At 50.0% G+C, this 27603-nt stretch overlaps 1 protein-coding gene across 1 annotated transcript in view; it reads right to left on the bottom strand.

Annotated features, from left to right (window-relative positions):
- The window catches only part of KCNJ3 (potassium inwardly rectifying channel subfamily J member 3), a 38743-nt gene extending 12093 nt beyond the window's left edge, over positions 1–26650 (bottom strand). Inside the window, exons 1-2 of the mRNA XM_032190108.1 lie at positions 25938–26650; positions 21433–21649 (exon numbers count right to left, since the gene is read on the bottom strand). Coding sequence (XP_032045999.1) covers positions 21433–21649; positions 25938–26615 — 895 coding nt within the window. The 5' untranslated portion in view covers positions 26616–26650. The remainder of the gene's footprint in view (positions 1–21432; positions 21650–25937) is intronic.
- Positions 26651–27603: the final 953 nt, after the last annotated feature.

Here is a 27603-nt window from a genome sequence, read left to right as displayed (position 1 = left end):
AGAGAGACTATTACAGCAGTCAGCAAAGGTTAATTAGTGACTATATATATTGCAACGTGACGTCATGCCGCGTACTTGTTATTCCCATGTGCACCCCAGCAGACTAAATAAGACAGAACTGAAAGCTGTGCTGTACCAATAACCATATGCCTATGAGGAGCTTCTAATTTTACACATAAACCCGTTCCCTTACATGCAGATTGTGCTGACATGAACTCATCCCCAACCTGCAATCCCCAAGGCCAGTTTAAAATCTTGCAACTCTGGGACTTTTTTGACATTTGGGGGAAAATCATGACTTTTTCCCAGAAACTGTGAACTGAGACATGAATTTTGACATTTCCTTGTGAATTTTGTATGGTATTCTTTTTTGTTTCCAATCCTACATGTCCATGTACTGCTCTTCTTCTGGGGAAAGCCCCACTGGGCTGAGGTTCCTGCGTGCCTTCATACAGCGTGAGGCAGAAGGAGCTCTGAGGTGCTCACATGGCAATCACCATGAAAGACCTCTGTCCAAATTCAGGAGCAGTGGTCAACAGTTTCCATCCCTTATTAAGCCGTAGGATAAATGTGAAAAATAAATCCAAGAAACTACGGAGAAAGTCTCTGATGAATACATAAAATTTAACAGGCTTATCCGAGCTAAATACTTCTCCCAAGTCAAAGATTTGCTAATTACTTCCCACATATCTGATTTTATGGTGAAACACCATGAAAAAGAGCAAGGTGCTGGCAAGGTCTGTCAGCTTTTGTCCCATCCTCAGGACAGTGGGCACGGTTGCAGAGAGGTCCCACATCTGGGTCTCTTCTCTTCTGGATGCCCACAGAAGACATTTGTTGCAGACATTTCCATTTTTTGCTACAGAAGGACTATCAAAAGGCATCGTACATTCTTCTGACAAGAAATACTGCTTTGTAACCAAGCAGTGGACACAACCCTTTGTGCCAAATCACATGTGCCCCTTTGCTGGGGCAGTGTCTCAGGTGATTGCATCTAGATGCAGAAATCTTCCACCAGCGGATGGGATGGGATGGGGATGGGGATGGGGTTGGGAATGGGAATGGGGAGTTTACAAGCTCTTGTATGCATAGACCAGCCCAGATCTTCTCATTAACAGAGCCACTGCCAACTGTGGTTATCCTCCACAAGCTCCATGTACCAGCTTCTCTTAAGTGAGAAGCACTCTGTAAAAATGCAGTTGTTCAAAGCTTCTGCAATTCTGTGTGGTAACATCACACTTAATGTACTCTTCAATATAAAAACCTGGGCACTGGTGTGCAGACAAGTGCAGTTAGCACCCACATGGCGGCCTGTCACAGAGGTTCAGCTCCAAGGGCAGAGCAGTCGCCACTTCCACTTCAAGTTCTAGGCCCTGGCCAGGCCACAGCACCCACACAGCAAGGAATGTGCACAAGTCCTGCTCGTCACCTTCAAGTGCATAACTTCAGCACATCCCAAAACTCCCAGGAAAGGCTCCTGGGCAACAACCCCCGGCCAGGAGCCCCCCTCAGCCGTGCCTGGGCCCAGCCCACCTCTGTAGCCTGGCGGAAGCCAGGGTGCCACGGTACACTACCTAAAGTCATTAATTATTTTGTTTGTGTTTACTGATGTTCTCAGGTTGATCTGTTCAGCGCTAATGAGGCATTTACTCTCAATTAGAAGCCTCCTTCAGAAGCGAGCTCTAATTCCAGCGAGTCTTGCAGATGAATTAATTACAACGCGAGCGCTCAGCCTTCTGCCGGCGCCTCTGCTCTGCTCCAAGCACCCAGCTCCTGCGCTGAACAATGGGGTGCTGAGAACAAATAAGCCCATTTTTTCACCTTGTACAAGGCTCACAGGATAAAGCATGACACGAATTTCCTGCAGCTTTAAAAACCTGCCCAGGTCTGGCTGCTGAGCGGTACTGTAGGAAGCAGCCACAAGGAGAGAATTCCTGCACTGCGATGCCTGCTTGGAGAGAAATATTAAATATAAATCTGTGCTATTTCATCACGCAACATTAAGTCAGCAATGTTCCACTGTGGGAAATTTCATCCCCATTACTGCGTACCGCGTGAATTTAAAGCATCTGCAGTATAATGAGAAAGACGAAACAGGCTACAGTGAAACACTGTGAATGTGCTTAGCGCTACAATTTGTGCCCGTTAGATGATTGCATCTAATATACGTGTGGCGTCGTGCTAAAAAATAAAAAGGCAAAAAAGAATGAATAATTAATAGAGCTCCAGCAGGAAGTTTGGAAGATGTCTATATTTAGGAGCAAGCCTCTCGGGGCTGCTTTCTCTCTTGTCCTTGTGCTCCTGAAGCTCGTTCGCTGCGGATGACCGGCAGCCGGTAACACATCTCCTGTGGTGGCCAGCCATGCTTGCTGTTTTACCAGCCGAGTACAACTCTGAATACAGCCCACTTAAGTCAGATGGAGCTGAGGATGCTCGTCAAGCATCTCCTGCTCCCTCTCTGCCAGAGCCCTGCTCCTCGGCACACCCCAGGTAGCTGGCATGACCACAGCAAGCGGCCGCAGGACATGGTCGACTCCAGCATGTGGCCAGACAAGTCTCTGTAATGCAGACATTGGCATCTCCAAGAGCTGGAAGTGCAGAATACCTGGGAGCAAACTCTGTCCTGCAGGGCAGCTGAAAAACTGGAGACGAGAAACCACAAAGAAAATAAACCTAATTATTGCTCCTCAGAAGCTGGCAGAGAAGCAAAAACCACAAGATACACTTGGCTCGGTCATGACAGCATGCAGAGAAGGCTTACATGGAGAATATTGGGAAGTATTTAATAATTTAACAGGATTCAGCTGCTTTGGGATGGAGGGAAAGTTGATGATGCCTGCCAGCCCATGCACATGGCCCCAGCAGTGTGATGCCTGCTCCTGCCCTGGGGGCAGCATCGCCCATCAGCTGCCTCTGCGGGGTCACAACCAGCAGGGGAGTCGGGGCAGGAAAAACAAAACTGCAGCACGCCTACATTCACTTCTCTATTCTGCCACTGCCATAGCTTTGCGTGTTTAAGCCCTCTCCAGAAACTCTTATAAAAATATTGAGAAACATCCCTGCCTCAGTCTCAGCCTGGCTCTTTGCCAATCACATAAGATAAGCGAGGCAACCCATAGCACTCAGCTTCCCAGAGTTTGTTTGTTAATGACTGGAACTCAGGTAAACGTGAACAGCTCTTTAGAGGCAGAAGGGCATGAGCATTTCAAAGAGCAACTCGTTGGTGAACTTGGTGTGCATTATTGCTGTGTCTTTTCTTTCTTCACCAAACTGTGTAATGCATTGCTTAGGAATTGTCCTTGACCAGCCCAAGTGAGAGAGGTGAGCTTCTACCTGCATTCAGGCAGTACAAGCTCATTTTAAGTGCTCATGCATGTGAGCAATAGCTCTGTAACTGGGAAGTCCTGGGCATTGTCTGCAGCTTGCACCCCTCCGCCGAGTTCAAAGCCCTGCTGGCTCCTTCCCATCCTCACCCCTGCTCTTTGGGCCAGGGATGAGATCGAGAGCTCCCACATCCCACACTTTTCAGCTCCCAAAACATGAAGAAATGGCTCTTCCCCTGTGTTGAATTGTCCTGCACACGTGGAGGCAGCGAAGCCACCCTACTGCTGTTGCTGCCCACCCTGTCCTGGTCAGAACCCGGCACCATGGCACCAGCACAGCCTGCAGCCTGTGGCTGCCAAATCCTCCTGCGGTGAGGCAGCTTTAAATATTAAGGCACAGATAATCGTTCTTAGAAAGCATTACTGTCTCAGATGCCAAAAATAAAGGCTGCTTCTATACTGACCTAATAAGGCACTCGAACTAAGCAGCAGAGGGTTTTGAGCTTCTCTTGAAACCACCACCACCGCTGTTCTCCTGAGGGGACGGGAGGCAAAGGGAAGCTGTGTTTTCCCAGGTGAGGCAACTGAAATGCAGGTTATTGTAGGGTAACAGAAAAAGGCACCTCCAAGAGACAACATCAATAGCACCACTTAGAAATGTCATTTCCCATTAGGAGTAATAGTAATAATGTGATTTGAACAATAAATCTCAAGCTAGAGCAAGCCACTTCAGAAACACAGCAATCTATGAGCTCTTCTTTTCAAGAGTCAAAATTAAGCTGATTTACATCAAAGAAAATAATTTTTGTAATTTAGTTCAGTTATGTGCTATTCTCCCCATTCCTTTTGTTTTGAATATTCTTCTAATTCCATTCTTTCTTGGATGTTATTTCCTCACTTCAACAACAAAATACTTGTTGGCACGTTCAGGCTCCAATCTGGCAGCAAAACTCCCAGAGAAGAATTTAGCAGATAATATCAGCTACCAGCTAACTAACTAGCAACTACTGCATAACTAATTAGCACCTACTGCATAACCAGCTAGCAACATCTGCACGGCCCCAGGGCCATGGGAAAAAGGTTTTCCAGGAACCTCGGGCCCCTAGCACTTCCTTAAACATCTCCCTGATGGCCAGGAGCAGACAGCACGAATTACAGACTGTGGTTAGATTACCTTCTGGACCCATTTTGGCCTCTTTACTGCCTATTATCTAGGGTAATGATTCCTAAATTAGAGATGTTGCACTTTCCGTGCGGTCACAGCATTCATCACGGCAGCTGCGAACTGGGCAGAAATGCGGTTTTGAATGTGGGAACGAGGATTACGGCTGCAGAAGTGCAGGTGAAAGGAGGACTGCCAGCAGAAAGAGCTCTGACCGGTCGATGGGCTGGGAAAATGGGTCTGCAGCTCTCCGTGCTTAAAGGAAACCTAATTCAGTGCTGGAACAAGGATATTATTGATTCACAGCTCCAACCAGACGTTGTCTTTATTACCCCTGCACTTTCCTATGCTCTGCGGTCATAATTTTAACTTTAAAGTTGTTCCAACTTTTAGTTATTCTGGTCCCAAAAGCCCTCCGGAAGCCAAAATCAGCCCGAAATCCACACCCACCTGACATTAAACACAATGCAGAAGGGAGCAAAAGCATCAAATCTTTGCCAGAGAAGCCACTTTGCAATGCAGAACCGTGAAATGGCTAACAGCAATCGACAGAAGAAAGATTTAAAGACCATAACGCGGCACAGAGCGGTCTGACATGGTAGCATACACATGTCCTTAATCACAAACAATTAGTCACGCCATGTCCTTGGTTATTTATGCAGCGGATGGGAGCTCTCAGCTTTGTCTTGAACCATCCAGCTGCAAACACAGATCAATATCTTAACAAGGAGCAGAGGAAATCTTGTTAGGGAAACTGTTGCTTGAAGAGGCCACCTCGTTTTCGCTTCATTTATCTCTACTTCTCTGCATTAGTGTTCCTGAGGCCAGTCCAGATTTTAAAAGGGACGATTCCCGATGGGACTGGGGTGCCTGACCAACACCCAGGCAGCAGTGGGATCCCACAGCATCTCAAACCATCGCTCCCCTAAATATTCTGTAAAATCCATTCTCCATTCACAGACACCACCTCCCACAGCAGCAGCAGGCTGTGTAACCACCCCGTCACCTCCAGTCGGGGCTGGTGGGCAGCCCCCATGCCAGCCCTGCGTGCACCCCTGGGTAAAGCATCTCGTCAGGATGCTGCTTACTCTGCTCAGACCTCCTGACCGTTCTCCAGCTCTATTTGCAGCATGACTGCTACCCACACACGTGTTTCACACCAGCCTGGTGATCTTTTTGCATTCCCAGCACTGCCTCAGCCAGAAATAGCTGCCTCACAGTGCCTGTGCTGGGAAAACATGCTAGGAGGAACGGCTTTAGAAGGTGATTACTTTTTTAAACCTCTGCTTTTTTAATAGGTAAGTAGGCTTTTTACGTCCTTTGCACACCAACAGCGTGCCTGGCTGTGCTGGCCCAGCACTGACACAGGTGATTTAGGCATTAGGTCCAGACACTCGATGCAAGGAAAAGCTCAGCAGCATTAATCCCAAGGCTTCAGGGCGCAGTCCTGACTGAGGAGTTTGGGATAACAACATTTGCGAGGGCTGATAACATGAAACAAACGCAAATAAGCACATATCCTAAACCACGTGTGTGGAAAAAAGCCCCAAGTGCTGCCACTTTTATATTTCACAGTACTCTCGTGCCAAGTGGCTGTGCTGAAGGCTCGTCTTTCCAGCTGACAGCCAGGGTGCACAACCAGACTCCCTAGCCCATGTGAAATCCCACCAACAATTTAACACCTTTGCAGCAGGCTTCTCCTGCTGGCAATGGGATGACCCCTGTGCCCCGAGGCAGCTGGGCAGCATGGCCAGCAGCTGCCGTCCTGGGACAGCACCACGGCCCCAGTACCTGCCCTGATACCTGCTTCCTCCAGGCAATGTGTGCATCTCCCCCAGAACAGCCAGCGGGGTGAGCTCTGTGCCTCCACGACTAAGTGCATCAGCACTGCGCTGCTGGTGACCTGTCCCAGTGTCACTTCTGGGTGCCTCTGCCCATGGATGGGGCTGGCACGGAGACAGGAGAGCTTCAGCAGGCAGGAGAAAGCCTCTCAGCTCAGACAGCCTCTCAGGGAGTTAGCTGTTCCCACCTCAGGCAGAGGGGAAATAGTAAAGGCTACTCATTACTCTTCCCACAGCTTTACCTAGCTCCCAAAATCAGTCCGGGCTCCAAAGAGCACATCAGCCACCTGAGCACTGCGCCCTGCAGTGCCCTGAGCACAGCTGCAGCCACGGCACCGTGACCACAGGCCCCGCAGAAGCACTTGGCCTGCCCCTACAGCCATGTGTCACCGTGCCAGTGGCTTGGCACACTGCAGACGGATCTCTGAAAAATCAATGGTTCCTCAGTAGAAGCCACCTTTTGGCAGCTGGGAATGGCCGAGGAGCTGCTGCGTGACCTGGGCAGTAAAACAACAGCTGGCGTTTCCATTTTGTTTAAAAAGTGTCTACAAACTGTAATTCCTAAGAAAACACTGCGGGTGCTGGAAATCAAACCACAATCAAGGCTTTCCCTAACACTCACAAAGAAATTAATCACTTGACATCAGACAAGTTTTTTCAAAAATGGGAAACTTTCCGGGAATTCTGAGGCTAGCCCCAGTCTCATGAGCTCCCACTGAAACACAGGAAAATTGTGCTTAATGAAGGCTCTCGGTATTTAGGGATCCTCAGGCAATCGAGGAGCTCTTTAGCAAGTCATATTTGACAGCAGATTGGAATCAGGTCAAACGAGAAACCATTATTTCAGCAATGTTAACTCCACCTCTTGCTGCATTTATCCTCTTTGCCCACCAACAAAGCCGTCTGTACCAGCCAGTGCGCGTGCGGCTGCGTACCATGAACACACACTGCACAAAACGCAGCGATTTATTGCCTACCAACTTGCCAAAACATATTTTCCTCTAAGCAAAGACCAAGCATGAAAAATTCCAGCCTTGGAAGCCAATTGACTGGAAAGTTATAAGAACTGGAGGCGGAGGATTACAGCTGACTTGTGCACAGGCACCGCGCAGCCGCTGGCCCGCACCGCACCTTGCTGGCCACGCCGCACCATTCCTCTGATGAGAAGTAGCTGGATTTTGCACACCGTTATCCAAAACAGAAGGGTTGAGTTTGCTACGTGGTGATTTCTGAAACTGCTGTATGAGTAAGATGGTACAGACCTACAGGGAGTTAATAGGTGAAGAGAAAAAAAAATAAAGTGCCAACAACCCTAAAGTAAATGATGCCCCTGGGGCAGGGAGCTGTTCCCAGGACCCGTAACACCCTCTCCCGATGCCATGTGGTGCCGTACACGGACACATCAATCCTTTGTGCCCTGCAAACACAGCCTGAGCTGAGCACTTTGCCCACGGTGGGCAGATACGCCAGGAGCAGCTCGGACAAATGTGCTGGGTTCTGCCACCACCGCCAATGCCCCCCAGTCACATTTTCTCAGTATCTCATTCACTGCTGCTGCAGATGGAAATTTCTCCAGCTGTTTTGTTTGTTAAGCTTTTTTCAGCTTAACAAACTGCCCACAGGGGCAGCCTGCATTTTGGTGCATTTTGGTGCTCTCACCTCCTGTGAGAGCAGGAGGAAGCACTTCTCCCCCACCCGGCCCTCTAAACACCAAGAACACCCTAAATTAAACTGCAAAATGAGAGGCCACGTGGGTATTTATAAATGTAAAGAACATAATGCTCGCTAAGTTTTAAGTATCACCAAAGGGCTCTGCTCTCAGTCAAGCATGAAATCGCCATTTAGCAGGACTGCAAATATATTTTCTGCAGAATGGGGAAGCTCGCATTGCCTGATTTTAGTAATTTCTTCTTGCAGGGGAAAGCAGAGCTGGTAATGCTTCCCCCGCAGCTGACAACAACCTGACACTGTAAGAGGTGTCCTCACCACATCCCGGGTGCCACCAGACACCAGCCCCACAGCCGGGCTCACCAGCCCAATGGTCCTGCACACCCGGGGAGCCTCAGCCCCTGTGGCCCTTTCCACAAAAGCTCAACTGCAACGCAGCAAGTGCCATGCGAAATGTGATGTGAGTCACAAAACAGTAAAACAGGCTCAATAATGAAGTCCGCTAAGTGCAGCACTCTAAACGAGCATCCAAAAATATGAGAAAATAGCTCACACTATACTGAAATATTCAGCAGCATGCAGAAAGTGACCTCAGCCCTAGCCCAAAACATTGACTCTGTTTATGATGTTCCCCGAATCCTATTGAATTCAATTTTCCCTGCCTTTTTAACCAACTTGCTCCTGCAGATAGGGAACCAGTGTCGGTGTTCAGGTGCCTCCACTCCATCACCCACCCCAACCCTCGTGTTACCACTTTATAATCCCCACGCCTCGGGGCTGCCAGCACCCTCCCAGCAACCCTGTCCCAGGGATGGGCACAGAGCAGCACCCGCACCCCATCGCGCAGCCACAGCAGGCAGAAAAAAACAGAACACGTACTGGGAAGGGATGGGAAACATCCACGCAGGTCCCATATGCCAGCTTGGCACGTTGCAGATGGTGAGAACCCCGTCGTCAGAAGGAATGCTGCTAGGAACCAGAACTGCACCTGCCATTCCCATGAACAATGACTGAGTCACTTGGCTAAAAAACTTCAGTTGAATTTATTTAATTTCTATTCCATGTAAAAGTAGAAAATGAATATTCTATAATTTGCCATGTATTTGTCTTGTAATTACCGCATTGACATGAAGTTCAGTTTTTGAGCACAGCCTAAATTTGCACTTCTGTGGATTTTTTTTAACAAGATGAGAAATCCTGCCAGTCAGTCCCGAGGACTAGAGGGAAACCTTCCTCTGCCAAACTGGGCTGGGGAAGTTGGACAGGCGACCCAGTAAGACTGTTAAATACTCAAAAAAGAGTTGCAATTGAACGGCTTCACTCCCTGCCCATGGGTGCAGCCGTGGCTCCCAAAGCAAAGCCAGCCCTTCTCGCACCCCATGGGGAGCCCTTTCGGCTGTGATGCTGGAGGAGGGCAGGCAGCAGGTGAGGACAGACTCCACAAACCGAGCTTCCAGGGAGCAGCAAGGACACCGAGACCGTGATTAATAACATGCAGAGCAAGAAGAAACAGAGTCAGCAGACAGTTCTTCGTCCTAACTAAGTTAATATTTTTAATTTCATTTTACTGCCTTCCCAAATGACCCTGGCTTCCCTTCCTCCCCTCCTCCCTCCCCTCCTCAGCACAACACCCCCTGCTCCTGTGCTTCGCCCCCGAGCCCCACTTGGATGAGCTTGGACTACATTTAAGAAGGGTGAAATGCAGCTTATTTCATTTTTTTTCCTGAAGAAAACAAACTCTAGGCATTAGCCGTGCATTTTCTCACCAGTACCTCCACCTACAATAGCGAATGAGATGCATACACAGGGTACATCACCGGATGCTTATGCAAGGTGCGTTATCGATGTTTGGAGACAGGGCTTTATTAGCAATCTGCCTTATAATCTGCTTTCAGTGGTACTCCTAATGCAAAGCTTCCTCCTGCTTCAGAAGGAAAGCATTTGTCTCCATCTCCTGCAAGTCCCCCCAGTCTGTGCCACCCCCCAGCACCCCTGGTGCCCGAGGGCCCGTTCCCATACACAGCTGAGGAGCTGCTGACAGAGCTGTGCTGGGCAGGGCTGCCCGGGAGGCTGAAAGCTGAAGCCCTGCTCCTGTTGCTCACAGCCAGAGCTGAGGGATGCAGAGCCAGCCCCAAGCCTGGCCCCAGCTGGCCAGCTCCTCCCCGCAGCTGCTGCCAAACTACACGGATGCTACAGACCTGACCCGGCCACAGAACCAGAAATTAGTCCTGGAAGCTGCATCCTTACTGGTACTCCAACAAATTGCTTTAAAATATTCACCCAAGTCTTGGGACTTCCCCTGCTGCCTTCCCAACCATGCCAGGATGTGCTGCCCACCTTACCCGGTTAACCAGAATTTGTGATACTTATAATTGTGAAAGAAACATCTTCTTAAAGGGTTTCCAGAATGGGCCCACAATCCTTGAGCGCTCTCCTCTGTGCTGTACAACCCAATAAAAACCTCATCTCACACCTTCTCTTCCTGATGCTTTTGCGTGTTCCCCTGTATGAACTGGCAGAGCTTCATTACCAAGGTTTCACCACGAGAAAAAATTAGATGGAGTTTTAAGGAAATTGGCTGCAACGATGAAAGTTAAAGCAAATGCATTTCTGCAGCTAATGAAAGAAGAATATCTTTCCGAGAGCCTCCTACCAGAGTAGTGAACCAGCAGTTACTGCTTTTCCCCACCCTCCCAATTCCAGCTCGCATCCCTCGGCACAACCCAAGACGCATCGCCACGGCGAGCTGCTGCAGAGCCTGGGCGGCGAAGAGGGAGAAGCAGCAGCAGATGGGAGCAGGGGAGCTGGCAGGCTCCATCCAGCAGGCGTCGGCGGAAAACAAGCCCAGCTCGCTCGCTAGCTGCAGCAAAGCAGCCCAACTCACGCCCCCACTGCGTGATCCGTGGCTAACCCGCGTGGTGGGAGGCCACGCAGCCCTGCTCCACCACGTGCTCTCTGCTCTGTTGCACGCTCACACACACACACACCTGCCTGTGCACACACACACGTGCACCCATGCCACAGCTATACGGCTGCCAGCAGCACGTGGCCTCCCTTTGCAGCCTGCCAACCACGAATATACTAAACACTCCACGCACAACATACTGTGGTACGTCAGCCAGAGGGGTAGCACTGAAGTTACCAAATTTCAACCTCATTCACCCCTCTGCAGGCTGACCTTATTTTTCTTATATATCTATATGTATATATATAGCTCATATATGCTCAGGATGTATTTATACTTGCATCTACCCATACACTATATTTGCTACACTACACTACCCTATCACCCAGTAAGCTGGCCCAGTATCAGCCAAAAAAAGAAAAAGCATTAAAAAAAAAAAAACAACAGCAAGAGACTCTCCAGGAACTGAAATGCATCCTAGTGCCTCTATGTCATCCACAGCCTTGGGGAGGGGTTGTTAAATGCTGTTGCTTCAGTGATTTCATTATAGAATAAAAAGCATATGAAATGTTCGACAAGTTAAAAATGTCAACATAAGCGATTATGGAAATGTTAAAGAGAATTAAAAGACTATTCATGTCCAAAGCACAGACAGGATGACCGCTTATTTTCTTCTTGGGAATTCAAGCAGATCTTTGACAATGCAGATGCACCCTGGGAGCTCCTAAAGAGCCTTGCTGAAGGTTTTCACCGATACTTGTACAGAATTGCTACCCTCGCTCTTTGCAGTAACAATTCACAGTGAAACCCTTAAGACATCACTGAGACGTACAAAATGCTGGACTTTCAGAGTCTGTCCTCCCTCCTTCCACCGTCATCTCCCCCAGTATGCTTAGAAGGAAATTGCCACACAGCTGATAAAACTGCTAATTGCCTGATAAAATCCCCTGCAAGCTCCGGTCAATGCAGACATGCAGCCCCTCCGTGGTGCCACCAGGCAGACCGCTCCTTGTCAGTGTACTGGTACGGTACTTAGGGAAATCCTACAAATAACACCACAGTGGAGCAGCCCACCAAGGGGCTGAGGGATCTGGTACACAGCATGGCCTCATCTGGTTCGTGCTCTTCTGAACCAGGACAGCTCCCTAAAGCTTGTGTTCATGTACCAGGACAGAAGCAAGGACATCGGCTGCTGCAGCAAGGAGCGAGGGAACCAGAACAGAAAGGGGTAAGAAACAGCTCATCTGATCACTGCCACTTCACAACCCACTGCTGAGACAGCTCCATGCTAGTAAGGGTATTTCTTACTGTACGGCAGGATAAAAACAGTTTTGTGCTCATTTAATATGAATGGGCTAGGATCCTGATTGGTATGTCTAGCTGAGAGTGCTCAGTAATGAACACTGCAGGTCTCTATAGATGAATTTATAGATGAATTCCCAGGTGAAAGAAAAAAAAAAAAAATTGGTTTTGTCACAAGTAGTATTCAATACAGGAGGAAAGCCACCTGTGGATGAAGGACTCTGATCCCTGCATTCCTTGGGAAGCACAGAATTTCCTCAGAATGAAAAGGCACCAGAGTTTTTTTTTTATTTTGAAAATATGAAAATTTCTAATTAAAAGGAAGAAAGGAATATGGAAAAGCACAAACTGCTCTAACTGCTTGTTTTCCAGCCAGCACAATACTAATTAATCCAGGTTTGCAAACTGAAGTCAAACTAGAAGGGCTTCACAGACCTGGCCACCAGGCGCAGGTTTCTCATAGCACCTAGCAGCATTTCCAGTCTGGTTTTTTACTCCTTGATATTGCAAAATCTTTTCACTTGCTTGCCTCCTCAGTGCTCCTTCCCTGCCGCAGAAGCAGACAGCGTCTGATGAGCCTTCCACCCGTAATGGTCAAGGAGCTGCCACAACAGCAGGCTCCCTTCAGCAACTGCAAATGCCAAAGCTTTCTAAATCCAGAAACAACCCAAAAGAAATTAAGAGCAAAAAGTGAATTAAGGGGAGAAATACTGCACTGATGAACAGGGAGAAAGAGCTAATAAAACAGGACCCTGAGAAGCCCCGGGTGCTTACGGCCTTTCCAGGTTTAGCCTTCACTAAAACATTTAGCTGGCTAAAACAGCATCAGCACAGGAGTCTGAACTCAGGATGCCGAAAGCAGGCTTAGAAACTACTTAAATGCTCCAAATCCAGTTAGGGTTCACAAAACGTGTCCTCACATACTCTGAGAATCAGCTGCAGCAATCGGGGCCCCATGAAACATTTATGAGAACAGGACGAGCACGCATCCAGGCAGGTGCAGAGGGGCAGCCGCAGCACCCGCAGTGCAAACGGAGGGACAGGCAGGGGACGGGCAATTGCAGCCCAGGCTAACTTCCAAGCATGGAAAATACTGCACAAAATAACCAAACAATTCTAATAGCCAGAGGACAGTAAGGTTGCAAGCAAGGGCAAAACTGGGCTGGCCAGAGCAAGTAAGGTCCAACCAGCTTAGTTTCCTCCTAAGGCAAAGGAATGGGGCTGCCGAAGAGGAAAGAACTGGAGTGCCCTGCACGATTAAAGCTTTAAATAACATTTTATAACAATATTAACAAACAAGACAAAATGAGAAAGATGCAGTCTACGAGAAAATGGGTAAAAAGTGCAACACCTGGAAGTATTTGCTGCACCAGCTGAGAGTGGCAGAGTTTCCCTTCCATTCCCACTGAATTCCACTTGTGGTGATGCCTATGCTGGGTCCCCAGCCTGGTCTCTGGGCTGCTCAGAGGCGAGCACCCCATCCCTTACACCAGCCCTTCCGGGATTTTGGGGGTGTCCAGGACCGAGGCTGCCAGCTCTCCCCAGCCATCTGGCCCAGGTTTGACAGCGCTGACCCCCGGGCACTGGGATTCCTGCCTGGATTTCCTCGTTCTGCACAAATGCGGTAAAAGAAAGAGGCAACTTGACCCACCTGGGTTTAAATCAGATCGATATTAGCAAGTGACGGTTCTTAGGGTTTCATTTAAGCCAGGGGTGAAGCAATCAACTCGTTCATTGATCTTGTGGTCACCACCATCTCCTCCCGAGCAGGAGCACCCCTGGGAGGAGCTGCTGTGGCTGGGCACTGCTGGCTGGCACCCGGCGGGCATCTGCAGGAAACCCAGGCAGAACTAGCACGGGAACAGCTACTGTACAAAATATGCACGTGGCAAAACGTGGACACGACTTTAAGCTGGTCTCCATGCAGATCCACAAAACCATCCTTGTGACTCCAGTGCCGGGACTACTTTAGCCAAAGCTTCTTTTTTTTTTTCTGCCCAGAAATACGGAAAACCACTAAATCTTTTACACAGCCCAGCAAGAGATACCGTGGTGATAAGAGGACGAGAATGAAGCTACGGCCTCCTATTTAGGTTTATTATTAACTGAAAAAGCAATGGGAGAGAAACAGCACAGCTTGAACGCTGCAGAGCTTTCTTGCTGGCTTCCCAGCCTCCCCGAGAGGGGCACAGTGGGCCAGGATGTAGGGAGCACCCCTTACTCCACCACAGACCACAGTATTTCACACATTTGAGATGAACATACTCTGTTTGATTAAGCGTGAACGAGTATTTTTACAAAGACATGACTTCTGATGAATCACCAGTTATTCAGCTTATATATGGTGAAAGGAAAGCTCCTGCAGAGCTCGGGATTAAAACCACTACCATTTTTCTCTTCTGTATCTCTAAAGGCATCTAGGAAAAAAAAGGGGAAAGAGCCATGAAGGTTTTATGCAGTGGAATTCAGTACTCTGGGGAATTTCTGCCTCAAGCAGGAGGTATACGTTAGCCGAAATTCAATGCTTGCAAGTTACATAAGGGATGCAGTTCCCAAAACTGCTCTCCTCCAGCTGCTTCTCCTTACAAACAGCACACAAACCCATTTGCTTTTGCTACATTTCCACTGAACCTTAAATCCTTTCATTATCATTAAAAAATACTATGCATTTATAAGTCATAATTAAATAACTAATTCACCAAAGCAGAAGCTACCCAAGGGAAATTAAAAAAAAAAAAAAAAAAAAAAAAAAAGTGCCTATTTTCCATGATTTTATTTTCATTCTTTTCACCACTTCCATGCACCCATCTGAAATGCAGATTTCCACAGAGAGATTTACATTCCTCGATAAAAACCAAAGAAAAGGTTCTGGACCGGAACTAATTTAAGACCGGGTCCTCATCATATGCATTCACCTGCAGTTTTCAGTTCGTGTTGGATAAATCTGCCATTTTCAGTAGTTTCTCCAAGTGCTAACCATTGGTGATACACTTTCAGTACACGCAGCAGAGGGCTGAGGCCAGGTCAGACTGCCCATTGTGGCTATTCTAGAGGCAATGCCTAGATACCAAAACAGATTCCTTTTTTTCCCCTTTTCTGACCCATCTGTCTGTACCTGGCGCAGCCACAGAGGCCAGAGGGAAGCTGGGGCCATTCAGCACATCCCTGCTTTGACAGTGACAAATGTCCGTGCCTTCGCCTCCAATAAATACCGCTCTTTCCACTAGCAGACTACACAACGCCAGCACTGGAAACAGATTTGGTGAACTGCTGAGACTGTGACATCTTAAGTGGCTATTTCATCATGTTTAGGCTAAGTTTAAAAAAATAACGAAGAACAAAAGAAGAAAAAACCCCTCTCATTAGGGAGACCTGCTGAACTGTTCCCCCGTCGCCTTCCCCGCCGCACACCACGCTGACCTCTCTCTCAGTCGTGCAGCGGTGGTGATGCTCCACGGAGGAGAGGTTCAGACAGGCAGCTCCTACACCAACACAGCCGTGGTACTATCACCATGTCTGTGCCTGGGTGGGAGCCCCCCAGTGCAGCCCCACTCCACAGCACTCAGCTCAGCCTGACCCTCGGCTGGGGTTACCCAGAGCATCCCCTGAGTATCCGCACTCTCTTGCACCTCTGCCCACAATACTTTGCCTGCACCTGCACAAAAGAAGCAACCAACCAGCAAAAATAAAAAATAGCCAAACCCCAAAACATGAATGGTAAGATAAAAACAGAATAAATACTTTTTTTTTTTGCTCCAACTCTAAATTTGCTCAATTCGTACTGCGGCTTCTTCACAGCTAAGTGACCTTGAGAATAATGCATAGGAAAAACGTTTTTAAATAGCTCTAGAAATTATCTAAATCACACCAGCTTTCAGATTTGTATTACGGCTCTTTGTTCACTCAAGTTGTTTCGGGTTTGAAATCATTCACAAGTATCCATTTCTGAGAGAAACCTTTCTATGAAGACCCACATTTCCATAATTTAAGCTATTCCTCTTTTTAAAGGTAAAAACAGTGAGATATGTCTTTGATTCCATTCTCTACTTATTTAATTAAAAAGCATGGCAAGCTGTTTGATTTCTTTAATCAGAAAATGGTGTTAAAAGGTTTTCAAAATAACACTTAATGAGTTTTGAAAATGGATTCATACACCATTCCTGCCAGGTTTCTGTATGTTCTTATTAACAGTTCATCATCTTTTAGCAATTTCCGCCGCTTATCAGTAAGTCTCAGGATAATGCTCCAATTTTAAAAGGCTTTGTGTTCCTAAATACACATGGAGGCAAGGACTCTTAAAGGGACTGCAGAATAAGAGTCAAAACTTGTTCTCCCCTCCAACAGCACCTGCAAGTTTTGCTGTTCCAGGGCTGACAATGGAGCCGCGAATTCTCCATCACAACAATGTGAGATCAGGACAATAGGTTGTGAAAATAAATGCTTTGAGCGTTCTTCAAAATTATATGCTATCATAATAATGGAGGGGTTGGATATGTATCAAAAATAATTCAAAATGATTAGCAATTACCCTTATGAATCATAACCATCTTTGAATTTAGAAAAGCCGTTCGAGCATTCCAGCTACCCAACTCCTCCATCGCTAGCCAGCAGGCCAAGACCCCAAAATAACCAAAGACCCAGAGCCTGCCCCAGCACCCTTGGATGTTTGCAGGGAGCACTCCAGGGCTCGGTCTTTGTGGCAGTCCCAGGGCATGAGTTTTCCACCTACAATTCATGCCAGAGGTGCCGAGGGGACCAGGAGCCCCCAGGTGCCAGGGTGGGCACCCATGGGAGGGCTCCGTGGGGTGAGCCTGGGTGAAACCGATGGGAGGAGGGAAAACAGGCACTGGAAAATGCATCTGCTGAGATGTTTTGTCTTCTGCTCCCTGAGGGAAAGGGCCTGCTGGAGAGGGACACCTCCAGCCCTGCTGCCTCCAGGGCTGAGCCGCGTCTGCCTCCCATCTTCTTCAGCTGTGGAGCAGGGGAACACCTTACCTTAGCCCTTAGGAACCTGAAAAATACATCACGCGGTGTTATCTAAGCAACCTACAAGCTGCAGTGGAGGGCACGGAAAGCAGAAGGAAATGTTTACTTTTCTGGAAATTAAAACTTCGGTGACTAGGCAGTAAATTAATTTAATCAAGTTGGGAGGTATCTATGAGAGATCATTTTCATATGATTTAATGAGAGAAGGCATCGGAAACGGTGATTTTAATCAGCCAAGTGGGACTTACAAGCGAGAAGATCCTGCTTAAACAACTCATTAAACTTCTCCAAGAAATCTTTACTGTCCCTGCAGACAGTCAACACAAAATTTATTGTACACATTTACTAATCCTCTGCCCCCCTTGGTAGCATTGCATATCAAAAGTTTAACACAGAAAACAAAGTCAAAGAAAAAAAGACTTCATAAGCACCTGCTAGAGAAAACCAAGAGGCTCCAAGTCCTGATCAAAAGAATGAGCTGACACAGGCCAAACGCCATCAGGAGTGCTGAATTCCTATTTTACAAATACATGGATTAGAGCAGAGAGATGCTCAGCACCGTGGTAAGATGCACCGTGCCCAGCTTCACTAAGGGCACAGGGAGGCACAGTTCTCACCTTAGTAAGCCAAATGACAGGTCCAGAGAGTGCAGCCCTGCAGCATGAGGGCATGCAAAGGCTTCCTTCCTCTCGTAGCTCTTTTCAAACACCTACAAAACACAGCGCAGGGACTCAAAATTCCAGTGACGAAGAGCTGTGGGAGGAATTCCTGCGCTGCCCAGGAGGCAGCCGAGACCACGGCACGCACCAGACCAGCTGGGTTGCTCAGCGTAGTTTGGAATCACGAGTTACAGAACAGGTCAAGGCTGAAGCATTTCAAAACACCAAACACGTAAAGGGCCCTGAATCAACCCCACTGATCCCTCCAGTGCCTCTCCTTATCTCCCAGTTTCCCTTTGCTGAGCCACAATCTGTGTTTGTTTTCCACCTTCTCGTTCTCACTTTGCTCTCTTTCAGACCAAAGGCCGCTTCTGTCGTGTCAATACAAATAGAAGAGCAGCGAAGAGGATGTCATGAAACAAATATTTTTGCTATTTACTATTATTTGCCTGCTGTCTAATTCTTGACTTTGGGACCAGCAGATCTCCAAGAGACACAAGCCACGTGCGTCAGCACCCGGTTAATTACAAGGGATGCTGTGGATCCGAGCACAATTCCACAGCACTCTTCGGGCACACACAGAAAATAATTTACTTGAAAAACAAAGCAGGAGCGTAGGCAGCAGGCACTACATCTCCATTTAAAACTCTGGAAGCTGCAGAACCGATGAATATCAAAGCCTCTTCTGTTAAACGTGCTACAAATGATCAGCAGCAAATATTCCCCTAGTACAACCCCGGCAAGGTCTGCTCAGCTGCACTGCACCGCGAGGACCAGGGCGGAAAGCAGCGAGTGCAGTTCTGCACTGCATTTCTGGGGCCTGCAAAAAGCTACTCACCTCCACGGTCCTGAAGCTCCTCAAGACAAAATTACAAAACCAGAAAATAATACGGCGACTTTAGAAAATTATCTGTATTAGATGGTTGCTGAATGACGACACTGGGAATCACGTTATTTTCTGAGCTCCTCTGAACTGCCTTCTCAAGCCAGTAGACAGAGCACAGGAGCAAAATAACGCCTCTGATTTTGGGGGAAAGTTACTCCTAAAAGCTCAGCACACATTACAGTGCTTGGGAATGAAGACATCACAGAATGATTAAGGTTGGAAAAGACCAAGATCACCTGGTCCAACCGTCCCCATCCACATCCCAGTGGATGCAGCTGCTTTCACAGAGAGATGTTAGAGCTGAATTCCAAGTGTATCTCAAAGGACAGTCCCCAGCAGACACCCAGCAGGCACCCAGCAGGCAGACACCCTGTCACAGCCCACATAGCTCAGGGACAGACGCAGCCCCCATCGCAGCCAGCACGGGAGCAGGCACGCCACGCGGCACCGCTTGAACTTGACTTTCAGACCTTTGGAAGGAAATTAAATGCCAAGACTGCGTAATTACACAAATTCATCCATCTTCGTGGCATTCTAGTATTGAATTACAGTCTTCTAAGCTTTAAAATCCAATTCAAAGAGCTGCAGAGCAGTTTGGGGCTGGCTTCCCCCAGCCCAGGCTGCCCAAACCCCCCCCAGCCTGGTGTCAGGCACCGCAGGGATGGGGCAGCCTCAGCTCCTCGGGGCATCTGGATTTCATATTATTTAAAGATATAAAATAAGGATCACGTCTTTCATGCAGAAACTGATAGAAGGGTAATGGGTGGCTGCACACAGGTTGCATCCGTAATTAAATTAAGCAGCGCTTCCAGCAGTACGAAGAGAGCCCAGAAGTGCCCACATACGGCACAGGCTGAGCTGCCAGCCCCTGCCCTGACCCCTGGGCTGGCACAGAGCAGCCCTGTGCCGGGCTCCCAGACCCATCCCATCCATTGCAGGTCCCTGCAACCACAAATATCCCTTCAAAAATCCCTCTGCAAATCAGCCAGGGTTTATCTGCTCTCCCTCCAGCCTGCCTCCTGCAGCCCACATATCCACCATCAGGCCGGTCTCCCCGAAACCACACACAGCATAACTGGGGCTCACCCAGTCCCGTGAGACCCACCAGCACACCACAGCTCTCCTTCCAGCTGCACGCGATCTGAATTAACTGGAAAAAAAATAAATCTTCACATTCATGACTGGCTTTCACAGACAAACTGAAAAACAGGCAGCGTTTTTACACCGACCCGAAAATAGCACCCTGGTTTCTAAACAACTGCAAGTTATTTCTGGTCTCCGCAGTTTCGCCGTTCCCTCCGCGCCAGCAGACATTTAAAACTTGGGTTGCCTTCTGACACGGCTTGCACTCTGCAGCGAGGGCACCTGGCTGCCTTACGCTGGGAGGGAAGGAAGCACAGAGCCAGCTCCCCACCAGCTTTCGCTGCAAGAAGTCCAACACAGCAAGCTGCGAGTTATTATTTTTTAAAATATTTATAATAATTCCCTTCAAATTATTGCTTCTGTTCTAGGGTGACTGTGGGCTGCTAGATGCAAACCTAACTGAGGATAGCTTGGGGGGACGGTTTCTGCAGCACAGGATTTCCACGCACAGTAACAGCTTGCATAAGGCTCCCTGCCGACAGGGCCCATGCGCTTTGCTTTACCGGGGGGTTATGTCAATGGACCCAGCTCCTGCGGGTGCTGGAGTCCTGCAGGTGCTTGGCCAAGGGTGGCCCCAGAGTCTGCAGCAACCCCACACAGCACCTGCCTCTCCTCCCCTAAAATATGGGCACCCTATGGGCAAGGTTGCCCCTCGGGTCTCTTTCTCCTCCGATTCTCCTCCATTCTCCTTTACTCACATTTCTAATGATATTTTTTTTTTTCAGAAACCTTTCATCCCTCCATGTTTCATCAAGATAGAATTACTGTGCTCTATTTTACCCAATATTCATCTCATTTTATAAAACTAGGTCACAGCATTTGCAAGCCTCCATGAGTTTGGCTTGACAGATTCAGAAAATACCTCCTTTCCTTGTTGTTCTGTGTATAACGTCGACACTGAAAATATTTACAAAAATAAACTCAGAAGTATACCAACGCACGACTTTGTTTTAGAATTGTAACAAGGTATTTACAAAACTCCCTTTCTGCAACCAGTTGTGTTTAAAACAGTTCTGCTAAAAAACAACAATAACAAAAAAACTACAGTCCTCTGGTCTGTGTGTCAGCCCTGAAACCCTTACTCGAGCCAGTTATGCAAATAGCAGGAGGTTTTCTTGAAAAGCACCAACAATTCCTCTCTGCTGTCACCAGCCTCGCGGGGCATCCTGGCCTAACCAAAACACCACAGCCTGAGGTCCGTGGGATTCCCTCCCATGCTAGAAAAGTGCAGAAACCCTGGAAAAATGGCACAAGACATTCTGGTGTCCCTGCCAAGTGCCTTCCCACTGATACTGGAGCACGGAAAGCAGAGCAGGGCACGGCGACTGCTCCTGGCATCAGGCTCCAGCACCCAGGCTCTGCCCGCCGGGAAGGAAAAATCTCAGCCCACATGCAGTGGGGGTTTCACCTCCCGCAGGGAGCATTGCCTTGGGAACAACCACGCTCCCCAAAAATCCCTCAAATGCTTTCTCTCCGAGTGAAACCAAGCCTTGGGCCGCCTGGAAGCGTTGGCAACATCTGGCTCGCAGAGCGGTGCCTGGAGCCGCCGCCACTCACCCGTCGTCTCCACGATGCCCTCCAGGATGACGACGATCTCAAACTGCTCCGTCTGCATGCTCCGCTGCGACAGGTCGTAGAAGGGGCTCTTGGCATCTATCACGTGGCAGATGGTGAGCGGCGAGACGAGGAAGAGCTGGTCAGCCCCCGTGCTGAAGCCCACGTCCAGCTCCAGCTGGTCGAGAGGCAGGAACTCGCCCTCCGGGGTCTGGCGGGACTGGAGCAGCAGCGGGGGGAGAGCAGAGAGAGCAGAGAGAGCAGTCAGGGCAGTTTACGGCAGCCACCAGCTTCCCCAAAAAGCGAGGGCCCACCGGCGCTGCCGAACAACGTCCAACACCCACTCAACATAGGGTTTCCCAAGATGGTTTTGACATCACTGTCATTTAGATCAATATATAAAAAAAAAAAAGCCCAGAAAAGCTGTCACTGCTGTAGTTGCCGCTGTCCACCAAGACATTATAAACCACATTTTAACAGCTACACAGCAAGCCCATGACAAAAATCACTCCCAAACTCAGCGCCCCCCGTGGCACACCGCGCCGTGCCGCCCGTGCTGGGAGCTGCCATCAGCACTGCCATCAGCACAGCCCGCAGCCACGCGCTCACCCCCTTCACTTCTGACTCTGTTTTTGCTCTGCATAGTGTGAAGAAGCACGAATAGCATGCTACAGCCCTTTCTGGTCAGTATTTTTATTACAGAATTTGCTACTATTATCCTTATGGGTTTTATAAATTTGTATTTGTCATGCACAGCCCCCAATTTGTTAAATCACTGCTTGAAATGAATTCCCCTCACTCCCCACGCTTCAAACCGATGTGAGGCGAGCCCAGCACTCGGGGCTCCCCCTGGCAGGGCAGTGCTGGGTGGGAATCAGCTGGGAAACCACGAGAAAAGGAAGCAGACCGAGCAAAAAGGGATTACGCGCCTCGCTTGGGATTTGGTTTCTATTTTTAAAATATTCACTGAATGGTGGTTGGATTGGAAGGAGATCTAATCCCAAGCAAACAATAACCTCTTCCAGTGCCCTGGAGATCCAGCTAAGAAATGGGCTTTAAGTTATGTGTGCACAAATTCAGATTCGTGGCCGTGCCCCTGGTGTCCGAACGCCTTGCGGTTTCACACCAGGGCATCAGGCTGAGACACCTCAGGAGCACACCAGCCTGCCGGGGCCCTGCCCTGCAACAAAAGGACGAAGACATGAGCCCAGCAATGAGCATGGCCCATAAAGAGAGCAAGGAACAGCGCCAGGAGGGAACCACTGCCACAGGACCTCCTGCACCCACACCTCCCGCACCGCCACGCGGGAAGCGGAGCCGGGAGAAGCAGGGCAAGGCCCGGCTGCAAACCTCTGTGAGCCCCCTCCACTGCCTCCTCTTGGCCTTCAGTGCCACCTTCCAGCCTCAGGGGAGCTTTTCATGGCTGCTTCCCAAGCAGGAGCCAAGAGCAGCTCCCTGACAGCTTGGCCTGAAGCAAGCACCCAAACCCCAACCAACATGGGTTGGCCGCAGGAGATGATGAAGCAGGGGGAACTATTTTGCAATAAAAAAAAATGACAACATAATGGGCATCTTGACAGACGGAAAGTTGATAAAATATGGGCGTTAGAGAGAATTCAGTGCTTGAGGGACACGGCAAAAGAAAAGTCCAGGGAAACAGGCATGAAATGCGGATGGGGGAAGAAAACGATGGGAAAAAAGGTTAAAAATGGGAGAGATGTTGCCTGGCACCCCAGAGCTGTGCCGCTGCCGCAGTCTGTCGGCACTGGCACGCTCCCCCCGAGCACCGTGACGTCCATCAGGACCACCAGGGCAGCCCCGAACACTGGGGTTGTGGTGGTCGGAGCCACGTCTGCCAGCGGTGCGGTGGGCACGGGCACCGGGGCTGCCTCTCCTCCAGGGGAGCCCAGGTAAAGGTTCGCAGCTGAACTGCTACAAAGCACAGATTATTCTACACCTGAGTAACATGCAGGACTCAGCACAAGCCAGGGTGCAAAAACTCCCATTATTTATTATATTATTATTTATTATATTTCTTAATTGCTGCCCTAGACACTACATCTGTAGAAGAATTGACCTTGAACGACTCCTCTGGCTGTGCCACGCACAGATCCGCACATCTAAGTTTTCTCCAAGTTGCTCACAATCTTGGAGATCCATTTGGCAAGACGATTATTCCAATGAATGAGTCTTTGCATGAAGTTGCCAGCTTTATGGCTTTCTATTATTATTTTTTTCTCCAGCATGGTCTTCCCAGGAAAAAACAGAAACCCAGAACTCCAGCAGGATTTCCAGTTGTACATAGCTGTTACAGCGGAATACCCTTCTCCCTAAGAAGCAGCACCCACGAGGAGCTGTGTGCCAGCCCTGCGGCTGTCCTGGTGGCCCCGCGTTGGCACACAGGGTGGTACACAAGGCAGGGTGCACCCATGGGAGTCAGCCGGGCATCCAGCATGGGGCCGAGCTCTCCTCCGTGCCAGCACCCATGGGCGTGAGACCAGCGAGAAAACCCGGAGCAGCGACAGCCCTCAGCTGCACAGCCCTGCCGCTGCCAGCCGAGCAGGCTGCCCCAGCACGGCAGCACCCTGCTCTCCCTGCTGCAATCCTGGATTTTCCTCCTTTTTCTTTTTTTTTTTTTTTTTTTCTTTTATTTTTTCCCCGGGCAGCAGCCTGGCCAGGCACCACTCCCCCAGCGCAGCGTGAGGACTGCACCCTGCGGAGAAATTTGGTAGGTGATGTGCAGCGCTGGCTAGCAACTGCACCCACAGGAGAGCCTCCTTTTAGCCCTTTATTGCTCTTCTCCCTCTCGCTACCCATTTATACCTGCCCGCGTACGGAGCTCCTACAGAGGAGCTTTTTTACAACACAAATTACGTCCCTGAGCTCTGACAGCTTGCTTTGTCTGAACTGCTGCTATGCCGAGGTCCCCTGGGCTCTTCTGGTTTTCTCACTTTTTTTTTTTTTTTTAATAAAAAAAGAAACAAAACAGCTGCAAACCCTTCAGCCCTGTCACTCCAGCATTATGACAGAACACGAATACATGACTTCATCCATAAAGGCAGCCTTCCACACATTTAAAGTTCAGGAAATTTGGTGGAGCCACACTAAGTTTTAAGCTCTAACTTCTAAAATTCCATCAGAGGCACTACACAGATACAAAAAGGGCTATTTTTTTTTTTAGGCCTGTAATAGAAATGACTCATTTTGATTCCTGAAAGCTATTAAAGATGCATGTTAAATGCGGCAGTCCCATCCCTCCCCAGCCAGCGTGGCCTCGGCAGGCAAGGCAGCTGAGGGGTCACTGTGGTGCCCTCTAAAGACTGGATGATTACTTACCAGGCTAATTGCACATAATTCAATTTAGCCATCTAAACTTCGGCTGCGAGGAAACAAGCGGCGTTAGCTCACATCAGGAGAACGTAACCGCAGCCTGAGCTGATTACTCAAGAAGAAGAGAACGGGAAGAGATGCTTCCAGGTCAGCTGCAGTGAGAGCATCCCCAGTGATGTCAGTCCCGAGCTGCAAAAATCAGCCGGGCACGGTAGGAAGGAGACGAGAGAAATTGTGCAGATGTTTTAGATTCCTGTTGTGTCCCCCACGACTCCACGGAAATTGCAGACAAGGGCAAGCCTCTGGGCCACGGACTCCCCCATTATTTAGGATGCAGTGGGGGTCCTGCAGAGCTCAGCAAAAGCAGCAAGGATCCTGCCTGCAAACCCTGGCAGAAACACTTATTTGGGCCAAAACAACACAAATCTTGCCCCTAAAAAAAAAAAATGTACCTGTGCTTCGCTGGACCTGGGTACAGCAGATAGGGCAAGAGCCCCCCTGTGCAGGGCAGCAGGGAAGGAATTGGGATGCCCCCAAGGGACCCCCAGGCACACAGCTCCCACGTCCCCCAGCCCAAGGCAATATGCAGGATGCTCTGCACACACCAAACATCACCCGAGCTGTCCCCTGCCACCCGCTCCACATTTCCTTCCGCTCCCCTATAAATAAAAGACTGGCAATAAGTCTCAGACAAATACCCTATTTTCCTCAGACATGCGGGGCTGCTAGCATGATTTTAAAATGTGTAACTTTGAAATTCTGCTTTCAGTGAAGTTCATGCACCACGTAAATGGAGTTCAGCCCGGCGGGACACACCGCTGCCCGGGAGCACAGAAACACAGCAGGAAGGCACACAGCTTCCTTCTGAAATGCACAGCGAGGAGTTCCAGCTACAACGTGTTACCTCTCAGGGAAGAAACCGAGCATTTTATACAGACATGCACGTAAAACAGCACAGCACATAAACATTATCCTATAGGGCTGCGGGTAACCAGATGGCCGGGTGCGTGTAAGTCTGGTGCCCGACGGCTGAGCGCGACGAGCACCGCGGGCACACGGAGGCAGCCGTGGCAGAGGCAGGGGACAGCAGCGATGCTCCCTGCCCAAATGCTGCTCGGCAGCACCAGCAGCTCCGGGGGGGCACGGAGGAGGACAGCGGGGTGTCCCCGGGGACTTACTTTGAGCAGCTTGCAGCGGATCTGCGCGGACACCATGTGGCTGTTGCGGAGGTTGCCCACCCGGAACATGAGGGTGAGCTTGCCGTCCCGCATGGAGATGGCCGCGTGCTCGCTGAACATCAGGGTCTCGGCCCTCTTCTTGGGCTGGGACATCTTGATGAACATGCAGCCGATGAGGAAGGCGTCCACGATGGAGCCCAGGATGGACTGGAAGAGGAAGAGGATGATGCCCTCGGGGCACTTGTCCGTGATGTAGCGGTAGCCGTAGCCGATGGTGGCCTCGGTCTCAATGAAGAAGAGGAAGGCGGAGGGGAAGTTGTAGACGTTGGCCACGCAGGGCGTGTAGCTGTCGTCGTGCGCCTTGTTGAGGTCGCCCCGCATGTAGGCGATCACCCACCACATGGAGGCCATGAAGAGCCAGGCCACGGTGTAGGTGAGGATGAAGATGAAGAGGTTCCAGCGCCACTTGAGGTCCACCAGCGTGGTGAAGAGGTCCGACAGGTAGCGGCTGGTCTCGCCGCCCAGGTTGCCGTGCTGCACGTTGCAGCGCCCGTTCTTGTCCACGAAGCGCTGCCGCTTCCCCCGGGGGGCCGTCCGGGGCGGCGGCAGCCCCCCGCCGCTGGCCGAGGTGCTCACCACCTGGTAGTCGTCCCCCAGCTTGCGCCGCAGCGCCGACATGCTCCGCGCACCGCCCCGCACCGCCCCGCACGGCACCGCGGACACGGCACCGCGCACGGCTCGGCACGGCTCGGCACGGCTCCCACCGGCTCGGCACGGCTCGGAGGGGCTCGGATCGGCTCAGCACGGCTGGGCACGGCTCGGCACGGCTGGGCACGGCTCGAAACGGCCCCGCACGGCGCCGCCGCTCTGCGGGCGCGGAGGCTCCGCTGTGCGCGGCCGCCACCCACGCGGAGCCGGCGGCAGGGGCGGCGCGGCGCGGCCCCGGGCAGGGCGCGCCCCCTTGGCCACGCCTCCTCTGGCCACGCCCAGGACACGCCCAGGTCCTGGCCACGCCCCCCGCCACGCCCCGCAGCCCGCGTTGTGCTCGGAGCATCTCCCGCGGCGGGTGAGGAATAAAGCAGGAGAGGCGTGGGGTGTGCTGTAATTAGCTTTGTGCTTGGTAATTTGTGCTTGGCGAGTGGGTATCGTGCCCAGCCCTCGCGTCTGCAGTCCCTTTGTCCGTAGTTCAGAAAGGACACGAACGATGGAGGGTCTGGAGAGCAGCCAGGGGGATGAGGGGAGACCTGCAAGGCAGCAAGAAGATCGAAAAGATCCCTCGTGTGCAGACCTGGAAGGCAGCAAGATCCTTCCAGTGCCCAAAAGCCACAGCCCCTGCCAGGAGCAAGGGCAGGGGCAGAGGGAATTCAGTCCAAAACGCCAGGCCAGCACACGTTTTCAAACTGGGAGAAAACAAAAACAAACAAACAAAAAAAAGATAAAAAAAATGGAAATCACAAAATCACATCTACGGTGTGGTGGGTGCTTGGCCACTGGGATCTTTAAATGGTTTTTAAAAAGCAGAAGCAGCGTGACCCAGCGCAAACCAAGCGGCTGAGCCAGCAGCACAGCGGGCTTTAGCAGCAGGGCCACAAGCTGGTGGCAGCCACCTGCTGCCCGGGGTGCTGGTGAGGCTCCAAAGTGATGCTACACGCTAAGGAAGCTTGGA

This window comes from Aythya fuligula, chromosome 6, assembly GCF_009819795.1.
Source record: "Aythya fuligula isolate bAytFul2 chromosome 6, bAytFul2.pri, whole genome shotgun sequence".
NCBI lineage: Eukaryota > Metazoa > Chordata > Aves > Anseriformes > Anatidae > Aythya > Aythya fuligula.
This window is presented reverse-complemented; position numbering and strand designations above follow the sequence as displayed.